Here is a 13298-nt window from a genome sequence, read left to right as displayed (position 1 = left end):
ACAACTGTTTACTGAGCAGTTAGCATTTGCCAGCACCCATTAGGCCCAGGGCTACAGTGGGGGAGAAAACAAATTTGAGAAGTTCTCATTTGAGGGCAGTGGGAGGGAAAGGACAGGCGCCCCCTCCACATCGACAGGGTGTCACAAACTCAAGGTTTGCCAAGGGCTCACAGCATGATTCTGGCAAATCTCCACACCCTCCAGCCTGACTCAGTTTCACACTGATCACATCAAGGGCTGGGTGACTGAGCAGTCTCCCAACTCCTTGAATGATCAGAGCTCAGATCTGGAAGAGAGTCGCTCAGGACCTGCTGGGATCTGGGAAGGATGGCCAGGAGGCTGGGGCTGCCTTCCCTGGCCCCAGTGCCTGGACAGACATCCTCAACAGGGCATCTGCCAAGGTCCCCTCACTTGCCCCATGGCCCACCACACTCTACAAGCCCTCCTGGTTCCTGGCCTGCCTTCCCTCCATAGACTGAAGATCCTAGTGGGATAATTCCTGTGGCACCAGAGCATGTAGGAAGCCTAAAAGTAGAACCCAAACCTTAGGGCCCAAGTCTAGTGTCTGGGTTTAGGAGACTATGATATTGTGATAAAATAAATTTGATATCGGGATATAATAAATCACAATGACTCTGATATTGTGAGACTACGATATTGTGATATAATAAGAATTACACATTTGTTCTTCATCCCGGATTCCTGACTGTTTGGTGCTGTTCAGTCACTAAGTTGTGTCCGACTCTTTGTGATGCCATGGACTATAGCACACCAGGCTCCTTTGTCCTTTGCAATCTCCCAGAGTTTGCTCAAACTCAACCATTGAGTCAGTGATACTATCTAATCATCTCATCCTCTGCTGGCCCTTTCTCTTTTCGTCTTTAATCTTTCCCAGCATCAGGGTCTTTTCCAATGTCAGTTATTTGCATCAAGTGCATCAAAGTGCATCAAGTGCATCAAAGTATTGGAGTTTCAGCTTTAGCATTAGTCCTTCCAATGAATATTCAGCGTTGATTTCCTTTAGGATTGACTGGTTTGATCTCCTTGCCATCCAAGGGACCCTCAAGAGTCTTCTCCAGCACCGCATTTCAAAAGCGTCAATTCTCCGGCACTCGGGCATAGAGCTCCTAAAACCCTGGGAACAACCTGAGTGATAGTGTCAGAGGAGCAGCTCTCTGTTCATAAGCCCCTTTCAGCCATACCTGAGTGTATGCTCATGACATTGCTCTTGGAGGATAGGGACTGGTCCACAGGGCAACCAACTGTGGGATTAAGGAACTGGAACTTTCAGCTCCACCTCTCATGTTGGGGTCAAAAATCGAGTTAATCATCAAAGGCCAACGATTTAACCCATCGTGCCTACATAATGGAACATCCATAAACCCCTAAACAATGGGATCTGGAGAGTTTCTGGGTTGGTGAACACATCCACTTACCAGAGAGTGGCACATTCCGCAAAGATAGAAGCTCCTGCACTTGGGATTCTATTGGACCTCACCCTATGGGCCTCTTCATCCAGCTGTTCATTTATAAAATCCTGGTTCATTTATAAAAAAACTGGTAAACGTGTTCTGTGGGTCATTTTAGCAAATTATTGAGTGTGAGAAGGAGGCCATGGGAACCCCTGATCTGTAGTCAAGTCAGACTGAAGTGTGGGTTACCTTAAGTGAGAGGACCCACGATGTGCAACTGGCATCTGAAATGGGGGAGCAGTCTCCTGAAACTGAACCTTCACCTGTAGGGTCTGTGCTAATTCTAGATAGTTAGGGTCAGATTTGAATTAAATAGTAGGGACATCCAGTGAGTGTCCATAGAAAACTGGAGAATTGCTTGGTATGGAAAACGCACACTTTTGGTGTCGGAAATGCTGTGAATAGATAAACAGTTTTGCTTTATGGGACAATGTCCCCGATCCATAAGGAGCTCTCAGTCGTCCACCCACCCCTCTGGCTGGCATCACTGGGGTCAAAAGAGACGCAGGTCTCCTCAGGGCTTCCCAGGATGCCTCGTGCACATTTTTCCTATAGTTATCACCTCTCAGTTGGACCCAGATGAGAAGGGAGATGGGGTCTGTCTTCTCTCCCATTCTCGATGGGTCGGCTCTGGACTCGGGAGCCTCGGAGCCGAGTGCTCCCAAGAACACTTTCCAGGGAGATGAGAACTGGGTCTGGGCTCCTGAGAGCACCTTTTTTTTTTAAATAAGGACGACAATTCATCTTCCTTCCACACCCACACAATACGTCCAGCTTCTCTTTCCCCATCTGTTCCAGACTCCAGCCCCAACAAAGCTTAGTGCTGTTGTGGCTGGAAGATTTCAAGATGCCTTTTCTCCTCCTCCCTCTCCTCCTTTTGCCTTTTTTTCATCTTCTCATTTTCTCCTTCTGTCCCTCTTCTTCACTCATGAAGTCAAGAAATATTAAGTGTCTATTAAGAGTCAGACACTGAAGAGCAAAAGTGGAATGAGTAAGCACCCCTGGCCTTGGCTTGCCCAGGGCTTATAGTCTATGATCACGGGAGTAAATCTGGATTTAATGCCAAATGCTGAAGAAGAGGATGGTGTATCACTTTCCCGTTGCTGCTGTAACACAGAAAGCTTAGTGGCTTACAATGACCCAATTTCTTGTCTCACAGTTCTGGAGGTCAGAAGTCAGAAAGGGGCCAAAGTCAAGGTGTCAGCATTTCTTCTGGAGGCTCTAGTGAAGAATCTGTTCTCTTATCTTTTCCAGATTCAGGAGCCCACCCACATCCCTTGCCCTGTGGCCCCTTCCTCCATCTTCCAAGCTAGTAGCATAGCATCTTCAAAACTCTCTCCTCTGACCCTCCTGCTGCCTCCTGTCACTTATAAGGATGCTTGTGATTATACTGAATAATCCAGGCTACTCACCCATCTTAGTGTAACTATACCTGCCAAGTCCCTTCTGTCTTTTAAGGCAACACAGTCCACAGGCTTTGGGGGATGAGGATGTGGGCATCTTTGATGGGGGCATTATTCTACCTCCCTCAGAGGGGTTTTAAGACAAGGAGGCACGTGGCCTGATTTGGCTGTGTGGGAAGGTAATACATTTCAAGAGCAGGAAAGCAAACATGAAGACACGTCTATCAGGATGTGGCAGCAGTTGGGAGGAGGGTGGTGGGGCTCAATGAAGAGCGATGGCAGCCGAGAGAGAATGGAGTGCTGTGTAGGAAGGTCTGGAGGCAGGACTTGGTGACAGACTGGCTGGACACAACCGGTGAGTGTGCCAGAGACCCTTCATGCTCATCCATCTCATGTGACTGAGCGCTCACTCATGGTGAGTGGGGCGGGGGATGACAAATGGGTTTCAAAAATACCCCCTGCAGACTCCGCAAACTCGCTCTCTCTCCCCTCTCTGGAGCATCCCTGGGGGCCACATATCCAGTGTGGCAGTGTTCCGAGATGGATCTCTGAAGGACCAAGTGGAGTCAAACTCACCTCCCCACTCTGCCCACCACACTGGCCTGTGATGTGCAAGCAATAAACGTTACAGTACTAAGTCTCCGAGATGTTAAGTTTCATTTGCTACTGCACCATGGTCTAGGCTACCCTGACTTCTGCAGTGAAGGGGAGAGAGGCATCAAGGATGGCACCTGGGTTTGAGTGTCTGGATGGCCAGCTGACTGAGCCACCAGCCACAGTGGGGAGGGGGCTGGATGAGAGGCAGGTGGTGGAGGGAATCAGCAAGCTGGAACTCAAGAGTGTCATTTGGGGTGTATTTAGTTTGAGATGATGCAAAGAGCCGAGCAGAACTAGATTTCAAATAGGCAGTTGATAACATTCTAGTGTTCAGAGGGGAAACTGCCACTGGAGGAAGAGAACAAGAAGCAGTCAGCACAAGGAAGTTATGTAGGGCCATGGGCCCAGATATTATGTCCAATGAGAGGGTGTAGATTTGAGAGGAAAAAAAAAAGAGAGAGAAGAGACTAGGGCCTGGCCCCAACAAAAGGAAGGTCACCACTCAGAAGAGAAGTTGGCAAAGAAGACGTGGAGGGGTGGCCAGAAACACAAGGAAAACTGGAAGATACTGATGACACAGCAGCAAGGAACTCTGCTTCAAGGAGGAGACAGTAAAGTGCATCAGAAGTGGTTTCTGGGTCAAGAGAGTTCCCATCCTCTTCTTCCCCGTGCAGAGGAAGCCAGAACCAGTGTTCTTCCCTGGGAGAACTCTCCACTCTGACACCCCAAGCCTCCCAATCCTCCATGAAGCCTGCCTACACCTTCCTGGCTCAGTCTATCCCACTAAAAGCCTCAATGGGGACTCGGTGAGAAGAATTCAGGCCCAGGGGGATTTCTGCTGGGGTGGGAGGTGATGGTGGGCACACTCTCTGGAGCTGCTCCCACCGAGACACTGATACGCACAGTAGCCAAGAAGATGCAGTGCCTTGTGACAGCAGGAGGGGGAAAGACCACTTGGGCAGGTTGAATGAAGAGAGAATGCAAGAGCCATTAGCCCCGACTAGAACAAAATAAGGAGCTAATCTCGGGTTGTCATGGCGATGATTCCGTCCGGTTCCACACAGCTTTCAACACTCGTGAGACCAGGGAGAGTCACACAAAGGCGCAGTCCCCTCTTTTGAGAAGCTGCCCGAGGGTGCCTGGGTATTGTTAGAACAAGTCCCTCATCACAGCACATGATTCAAGGGTAAAAAATGATTCAACATACTGAAATTTACTTTACAGCCAATGTTGCTGATCCATAAAATGAGGACCAGCTGTGAATTCGGTGCTAGGGGAGTGGAGGGAGGAGTAAAGACGCAGCCCTTCTCTGTGGGTGTCAGTGGTCCTCAAAGTGTGGACCCCCAAGCAGGAGTGCCACTGGGAGCTTGCCAGAGGTATGGACACTCGGGCCCCATCAGATCCACTGGGTCAGCAATCACTGGGCCCAGCAATCCAGGTTTTAACAAACCTTCCAGCAACTTCTGATGCAGGCTTACGCATGAGAACTACGGGACCAAAAGGAAACAGGTTTGGACAGAAACTGAACCCTTTGTCAGATCTGGGAAGTGAGTTCCTCAGAGGGAGGGCCCCTGCAGACCCCCTTGCTGGGAGTCTGTTCATTCTCAGAGCTGCTGGGAGGCGCAGACAAGAAGCTGATCTTGCTCCAAGGATGGCGAGCCCGGGCCCAGCCTTGCAGAGGCTCCCCCTCCCTCCTTCAGGCCGCTCTCCTGGTGAGGGTGGAAGTGGAGGCTGGGATATACACTCTACACCCTGGACAGGCCTCAGCGGCTGGGTCAGAATAGCAATGAACAGGCTGCTTGTGTCTCCTCCAAGCCGCTTTCCTCCTGCTCATGCCAAAGCCACTGCTGGCCTCCCTCTTCCATCTCCTCCAGAGTATGGGGTGGGGGACCCCCAAGGAGGACCACACCTGACCAGCCCACTTAAATGCAAGGAAGGCCTCCAGACTGATGCAAGCCTGCAGCCTCACAAAGAAGAGGTGCTGGCAGGACTCACCGGGGCTGGCAGGGCTGCCTGGGCTGAACGGAGAGAACAAAGCGGCCAGCCCAGCAGGCGGTGCCTGTGCCCTGCGTGGGCCTGGGGACGCTTCAGAGAGGCAACTCCGGTTCCCACGCACAGGAGTCCTTTCTCCTTGTGTCTGGTCTCCCTGTCTCCTAGCGCTCCCTGGCTGGGACGGCAGACCTGGGGCCGGTCCCAGAGCTGGCTCCGGCCCTCGGTGTGACTTGGCCAGTGATGGCCACCTCTGGCCTCGGCCTCTCCGCACGTCACAACGATGAAGCCAGACTTGGTGTTGTCGCAAGATCTAGTTCGCATGCAGGGGTTTGGAATGAGGGTCAAAACCACTAAATATATCGCCTCAACAATGGTCCCAATAAACATCCTTAAAACCTGCCAAGGATGGTGCGGACGAAACCACCCAGTCAGAAACTTGCTTTCACTCTCCATGATCTTCCCTGTATTTTCTACTCGCGTAAGCCCCCTGCCGAGCTCCAATGCCCCTCCCCAGCCTATCACTGTCCCTCGGCTTCCACTCTGAAGGCCACTATATATATTACCATCCCATACTCTCTTTGGGGGTAGGGAGTGGGTATCCTGGGATCAGTGAGGAGTAAAGATTTAAGTGGATGCAGATGCCCACCTGGGAGCCCCCCACCTACAGCTACACAGCTAAAACATGCCACAGACACATCTCGTCTCTAACAAACCAGTGTCCTCATTTCAATGCACTCACTTTACTGGATATAAAAGATCATGGGGACGTACAAGTAATATGCTATGCTGTGCTTAAGTGCTCAGTTGTGTCCAACTCTTTGAGACCCCATGGACTGTAGCCCGCCAGGCTCCTTTGTCCATGGGGATTCTCCAGGCAAGAATGCTGGAGTGGGTTGCCTTGCCCTTCTCTGGGGGATCTTCCAAACCTAGGGATCAAACCTAGGTCTCCCGCACTGCAGGCAGATTCTGTACCATCTGAGCCACCACGGAAGCCCAAGAAGGCTGGAGAGGGTAGCCAATCCCTTCCCCAGGGGATCTTTCTGAACCAGGAATTGAACCAGGGTCTCCTGCATTGCAGGTGGATTCTTTACCAGCTGAGCTACCAAGGAAGCCCACAAGTAGTAAATATATAAATATTAGTACATGCTCATGCTCAATTGCTTAGTCATGTCCAACTTTGTGACCCTTTGAACTGTAGCCCACCAGGCTGCTCTGTCCATGGGATTCTCCAGGCAAGAATACTGGGGTGGGTTGCCATCTCCTCCTCCAGGGGATCTTCCTGATCCAGGATTGAACCCACATTTCCTACACTGCAGGCAGATTCTCTACTGCTGAGCCATCAGCATAAAAACATATATAAAACTGTTGTCGTGAATTCACACTCACAGTCATTGGAACAGGCTGACAGATTTCCTTGTTCAGGTGTGTTTCAGTGACACTAGCTGACCCTTGACCAATGTTCCATGCATAGCGCACACGCTTGGGACAGAAGGGGCAGGGAAGGTGCAGAGAAGGGGTGTAGCAGAAGAGCTGGTCTCTCTCCATTCACCCCAGGCACAGATATCAATACCAGAATGCACAACTGCTGACCCTTGGTTACTGTCAGATTGAACTCTTGGCTCCCAGACGGGTTTGCCTGGACCCTGAGCACTGCTCTCTGGCCTGAGCTGACATGAGCACCCTGGAGGATGGTCTTCTCTGACCAAACCAGTGGTTCTAAAACTTGGATACACTCTAGAATCATTGAGAGGCTTTTAATACATACTCTCAACAAGCCACGCTGCCCTAATACTCCCCACATTGCTGTGGGGAGGACCTGACCATCAGCATCTTTAAATGCTCCCAGAAGCTCTACAAGGTGCAATGGGATGAATGGCTACCCATGGTTCATAAGCATGTTAAAGCTGAAGCCAAGGATGCCCCGAGGACCCAGCCTGAGTCTTGAGTCAAGCCCAAGCCCTGGCAGCTGACAGGATGGCTGATATCTCCCAGGACATCTGCACTGGAGTGCCCAGAGGCCCCCTGCTCTGAAGGACCCTCAAGGTGGGGTTCCTCTAACCTCAGCCAGCAGGAAGGACCCCTGAAGTGAGCTGAGCTGGACACTCACGCCTCCCCTCTACCTGCCCCTCTCCTTCCACAAGGCTGAAGTTGGGGCCTGGGAGACCTAGCCAAGCAGGTCACTAGAGGCTGGGGCCTCCCAGCCAGCCTGGCCAATGGAAATGCAAACACCCTCTGGCCTTTAGTAGCCAAGAAAATTGCAGGCCTTCAGGGGGGTGGGCGGCGAGGGGTGCAGATGTAAGGCTCTCCTCTCTCCCAAGTCCTCTCTCCAGCCTCATTTCAACTTTCGCTGCCCTGTGACCTTTCACCGCAGTCAGGGGGATGCGGGGGTGGGGCTGACTCCTCCCTCCTTTCTGAGCCACAATGCAGTCTAGAGAGTCAGATGAGAGAGGAAGAACTCTGGAAGGATCAAAGGCATGTCCTGGCTCCACCCTTCCAGGCTGTGTAACTTGTGTGTTACCTGTGTAACAGGCTGTGTTACCTGTGTAACAGGTAGTGACTTACCCTCTGTGAGTCTGTACAGCCTCATCCAGAAAATGGGAGTAAATGCTACCCGGCTAGTAGGTTGCTGAGGTTTAAATGAGCTATGCTATGCAATTGTGAATGTGTAATGATTTAGAACCTGGCCCCTGGTATCTGAGTGCCAGCTGTCACAATTCCCTCTGACCATACTCACTGCCCCCTTCTTACTTTTACTACGGTCAGCCCCCACCTGGAACTTCCCTGGCTTCCCCATTTGCCTTCCAAAGCCCAAATCTGGTCCCTAACTCTTTCTGCTCTTCCAGAAAGCCTTCCCAGATGGTCTGAACTGCGCTGACCTATTCCCTAGAGATGTATCCACATTCCCCAGGAGAACTCTACAGGTAGGGCTATCAGTGTGTGAACCTCTCTCTCGGCAGGCCCCACCCTTCCCCTGACCTTGCCCGCACTCCACCAGGCAGGACCCAAGGTGCCAGCTTGTCATGGGAGTTGAATGAGTGAGAGGGCGAGGGGATGAGTGAGTGAGGGAATGAATGAGCCAGTGGGTGGGTCAGTGGAATTCTTCCAGAGGCTTGAGATCCCTTGCTCAAGTTCAGGTTTGAGGGTGACCTGACTCACAGGGTCCCCAAGGCGTTGTTAGAGGAGGGAGGTCCAGGTGGTATTCTGGGAAAAGCTGGAGAGATAGCAGCTTGGGGAAAGACACCCCCAGCGCCATCCCCTCCTCTGTCCAGCTCCAGTAGCAGTGGACACACACAATACACAGACACCTGCTCCCTGGCCCTCAGCCACACCCCTCTCTAGCCCACCCCCACCGACTCCAATCCAGGGTTCCAGATATACGGACCTGCCCACTCCCCTTCACCACCCGCCTCTTGCTGCTGTGGTTCCCTCAACCTAGAACGTTCTCCCCAATCAGCCATCCCTCAGCTCTCACCTACCCTCAAGAGCTACCCCTCCCCCGAGACTAACTCAAGGGTTCTCAGCCTAGCTTCTCATCAGAATCGCCTGGGGAGCCTTTAAAAATCATGGCAACTATGACTGACTGAGGTTCTGGTTGAATTGGTTTGGACTGGGTCTTGGCTACATTTTCCTAAAAGGTGCCTGGCCTGAGGCACATGCAGCGAGGTGTGAGGACCAAGGATCTGGTTTAAATGCCACCTTCTCCATGAATCCTTCCCCACAGAGAAATCCTTTCATCTGTCCTCTCCTGAGAACACCAGGGGGTGAGAGCCCCTCCCAGCAATTCTGACCTGCCTCTCTTGGGCGGCACCCATCATGACACCTGCCCCGCCCACATTCACGCTTCTGCCAGGATACCCTTGCAGGCGGGGCCTCTTGTCCTCCTCCTGCCCAGGGCTCCATGGGTGCAATTCACTTGCACACCTCTGGGCCCATTCCCCACCCTACCTCCCACCTCTACCTGTCCCTACCTGATGCTTCCTACGGCTCAGTCCCAAGTATATCTGAGACCTGTGATTCAGGAACAATGGCCTTGTGCTGGGAGACAGGATGCTTGGGTTCCAGGCCCACCTGAGTCTGACACACCCTCTTCCCACAGTTCCAAAGAATCACTGCCCTCTGGGCTCCACGTTCCCATCCTCTAGACAAGAGGTCTCGATCAGCTATTCTTTGGGTCTCTTGCAACTGTGTGCCCATCTGGGCCCCTCGCCTTGGCTTCCCTGGCTGGTGGGGCCTCAGATCCACTTTTGGCCTCAGATAGGGCTGAACAAGAGCTTGGCTAGAGGGAAAGGCCAGCATGGCTGGGAGAGACTCCATTACTAGTTAATGTTCGCTGAGCTGACTGGCTAAGGAGTTCAGCCCAGAGGGACCATTACAATTAACTGATCTGCAGGCTAACCAAGTATTTAAATAAATGGTACTCAGAAGAGCTCCCTGCGAATGGGGAGGACCAAAGAGAAAAGTAGATCCCTCTAGAGGGGGCAGAGAGTCCCACCTTCCAGTGACTGAGGCATGGGAAAGTCTAAGCAGTTCTCCAGTGATGCCCCCTACCCTCAAGTCCCCAGCTTCCCAGGCAGACCCTCCTCCTGGCTCTGCTGGGGTGAGGGTGCCCTTGCTCTATGGGCCTCAGTGTCCCATAGGAGGAAAGGGTACACAGGACCACTGGTCAGCAGCCAGGGGCCATGCCACTCCCTTGGGACATCTGGTAATGTGAGGCTTTGGGGGCTGTCACTGAGATGAGGAGGTGTTAGGGGCATCTAATGGGAGAGCTAGAGCCACTAAATGTCCTGCAATGTGCGGCACCATCCAGCCTAAGGAAGCAGCCTCCTGCCCCCAGTGCTTATAGCAGCCCCAGAACAGTAACAGCAGACATACACAGGGCTGGGTTTCCTCTGCCACCCTGTTCTCTGCCCTCTGATGGAGTGAGCAGAGGAGATGGGCAAGATCCCACACCCCACGCTCTGAGTTGACCAGGTGCTCTCTAGCTTGGCCACCAGCAACAGCTGTGTCCCTTCTGCCACGAGACCCAGGCTGCCTGCTAATGAGCTCTCTGACAGCCGTTGGCTGCTCAACCCAGATACCAACTCATTCTCGGCCCCCATGGGAGAGAAGGCAGCCACGTTCAGTCACCTGGAATAGCCCCTTTCAGAGGGAGGCATCCAGGCAGGCCATCCCCAAGGAGGGCAACCCCAGCATCACTGCCCAGAGCAGATCCAGGGCTCCATCGCCCCAAAGGACTTTCTGAAGGACCCAGGGACCTGTATCCTCCACCAGTTTCTGTAGGTGGCCAGAGGCGAGGACATCAGTTCTAAGGCTGACCTTAGATGTGCCGGAGGTGATGGCCCTCCCCACCACCATCCTCACCTGGGGAGGAGTCATTCAAGCCCATCAGGTCATTCACCCTCTGGATCTTCTCCAGGCACATGGCTTGCTCCTTCTTGAATATGCAGTCAGAGTGCATGGCGGTGGCCTGCAGCAGACACAGGGGATAAGTGGTGGTGAGGAGCAGGGAGGTTCACTGATAAGCCCGGCTACTTAAGCCTCAGGGGCAGTGGGGATGGGGAGCAAAAGAAGCAGGAAGAGGACAGTGACTGAGAGATTTCAGAAGCAGCGGTGCCTCTGCTTTGTCACAAATGCCATGAGGACTCTTCCACTTTACCAGCTCAATGTGGGACCCAGGCAGATCCCACCCCCCTCTCTGGCTCTGTTTCCACGTTTTATCATAACATTAGCAAACACATAGATAGCACCATACTAAAGTGCGTGCATTACTCTGTCCTATCCATGCATACATACATATCAAGAGTACTACAAAGTAGGCATTATTTTTACCATTTCCCATTCAACAGATGTGAAACCTAAGCACAGAGATGTTAAGAAACTTGCCCAGAGTCACACAGCTTAGTAGACTGAACAGCCAGAATTCAAACTCATGCAGTCCAGCTCCAGAGACCCCGAGGCTATGACTGCATTTTAGGGGAGCAAGCAGCAGGTGAGAGAGAGGAGAGTTTGCTGAGAGAGTTCATCCTTCCTCTCCACCGGGGGCCCAGGAGCTGCAGGCGAAGGACAGTGATAGCACTGCATGGCACTTACTAACCACGCTCATTTACTCCTGCCTCATTTTACAAAAGAGGAAACTGAGGCTCAAAGAAGTTAAAAACAAGTCCTGCTCAAGGTCATACTGCCTGCTGGTTAGTGGGAGATACTGGATTTAAGTGTAGGATCAAATAACTTCAAAGCCCATGAATGCTGTCACGACAGCTGCATACTTATGCTGTCACTTCTGCTTAAAACTCCAGGGCAGGGATGGTTTCACAAGGGGATGTTGGCAAGTGTGGAGGCAGGTGTCAGGCATCGCAGGCTGCCAAGAACAGGGCTCAGGGACCCAGTCTAGCGCTGACTGTTCACAGATGTGTAGGGAAAAGGTTGAGCTTGTCTGGAGTCACACAGTAAGGCAGGCCAGAGGCAGGACTGGCATCAAGGGCTCTGAAGAGAGCTGCATCTATGTTGGTCAGAATTCCCAGGTAGAAGAGCAGGGGGCCAACGCCTGGGAACCGTCCACCCTATCCCTCTTGGTCAGGGAGAGGCTTCGGAGCTCTAGCCTGCCAGAAACCAGTAGGCTGGGAACCAGGATCAAAATTGCCTTCTGCAGCCCTAATGAGGGCTCCTGAATACAGTTGAGTGGGTTGTATACTGCACAACTCTAAAGGCTGCCACAAATGTGTGTGTGTTAGTCATTAAGTCATGTCTGACTCTTTGTGACCCCATGGACTATTAGCCTGCCAGGCTTCTCTGTCCATGGAATTCTCCAGGCAAGAATACTGGAGTGGGTAGCCATTCTTTTCTCCAGAGAAGCTTCCTGAACCTGGGTCTTCTGCATTGCAGGCAGATTCTTTACCATCTGAGTCACCAGGGAAGCCCACATATATTACTATCATAATCAATTTGTAAATTATGTAACAACTTCTTGTCAAACTGGTACAAGGTCTTGAGGAAGAAGCACCTTTTTTAATGCACATAATGGTGTGGGATGGTCCGGTGGGGGTGCAGGCAGAGATACCAGCCATGCAAATTGAGCTTGGCTGAGAGGACACAAAAGACACAGGTTATCTGAGGTGGGGGCTCAAGTGAGCCTGGGGCTCTGGCTGGTCATGGCGGTGGGGGGGGAGGCGGGCGCGGGGGGCGGCGCGGGTCCTGGGTCCTTACCATAGGCAGCAGGAGGAGAGCAGCCAGGGAGGCTTGCACAATGCTGGCCATGACGCTTCTCAGCCTGGAAGGCGGCTCAGGCCAGTGCCGCCCGCCTCTCATTCACAGCCGCCACTGCTCAACCCCAGGTGTCTACAGGCTAGAAAGAAAGGAAAAGCATGAGTCCTGCAGGTTCGGTGGCACAGGAGAGGCAGGGACAGTCCCTCTCCCTTAGGCGCAGCAAAGCCTGCAAGGGTACCCCTGTCCACGCCTTTGTATGTGTGGTTCTTTATTCTTCTAACATACAAGCAGCTGCCGAACACCTGCTCAGTACCAGGCACTGGGGCCACAGCAGGGAACCCGCTGGCCCCGGTGCCCAATGGACTACGAGAATGGTCTGGATGGCTTTTTCTCCGCAGCAGATGAGTGTGTCTCTGGATCTCCCTCCACAGGAGCAAAATTTTAGCTGGCACATACATGCCCCCCCGGAGAGGACACTTCTGGGTCCCTCCTGCTCTTGGGTGCAGGCATGTGATGAATTTCCCACCTATGGAATGTGGGCGACATGACACGTGCCACCTCAATACTACCGATCCCTAAGGCAGCACGTGCTTGCCCCTGCCGCTCTTTCCCCGCCTCAGACCCAGTTTGG

At 52.5% G+C, this 13298-nt stretch overlaps 1 protein-coding gene across 5 annotated transcripts in view; it reads right to left on the bottom strand.

Moving 5' to 3' along the window:
* Window positions 1-13298, bottom strand: part of ADCYAP1R1 (ADCYAP receptor type I) — a 62391-nt gene that overhangs the window by 38053 nt on the left and 11040 nt on the right. For all 5 annotated transcript variants that reach the window (XM_070468203.1, XM_070468197.1, XM_070468186.1 and 2 more), the window contains exons 2-3: window positions 12668-12806; window positions 10826-10931 (exon numbers count right to left, since the gene is read on the bottom strand). In XM_070468203.1, coding sequence (XP_070324304.1) covers window positions 10826-10931; window positions 12668-12769 — 208 coding nt within the window. In that variant the 5' untranslated portion in view covers window positions 12770-12806. The remainder of the gene's footprint in view (window positions 1-10825; window positions 10932-12667; window positions 12807-13298) is intronic.

Source organism: Odocoileus virginianus, chromosome 1 (assembly GCF_023699985.2).
Source record: "Odocoileus virginianus isolate 20LAN1187 ecotype Illinois chromosome 1, Ovbor_1.2, whole genome shotgun sequence".
Taxonomy (NCBI): domain Eukaryota; kingdom Metazoa; phylum Chordata; class Mammalia; order Artiodactyla; family Cervidae; genus Odocoileus; species Odocoileus virginianus.
The sequence above is the reverse complement of the archived record's forward strand: the minus strand, read 5'-3'. Positions and strand labels throughout refer to the sequence as shown.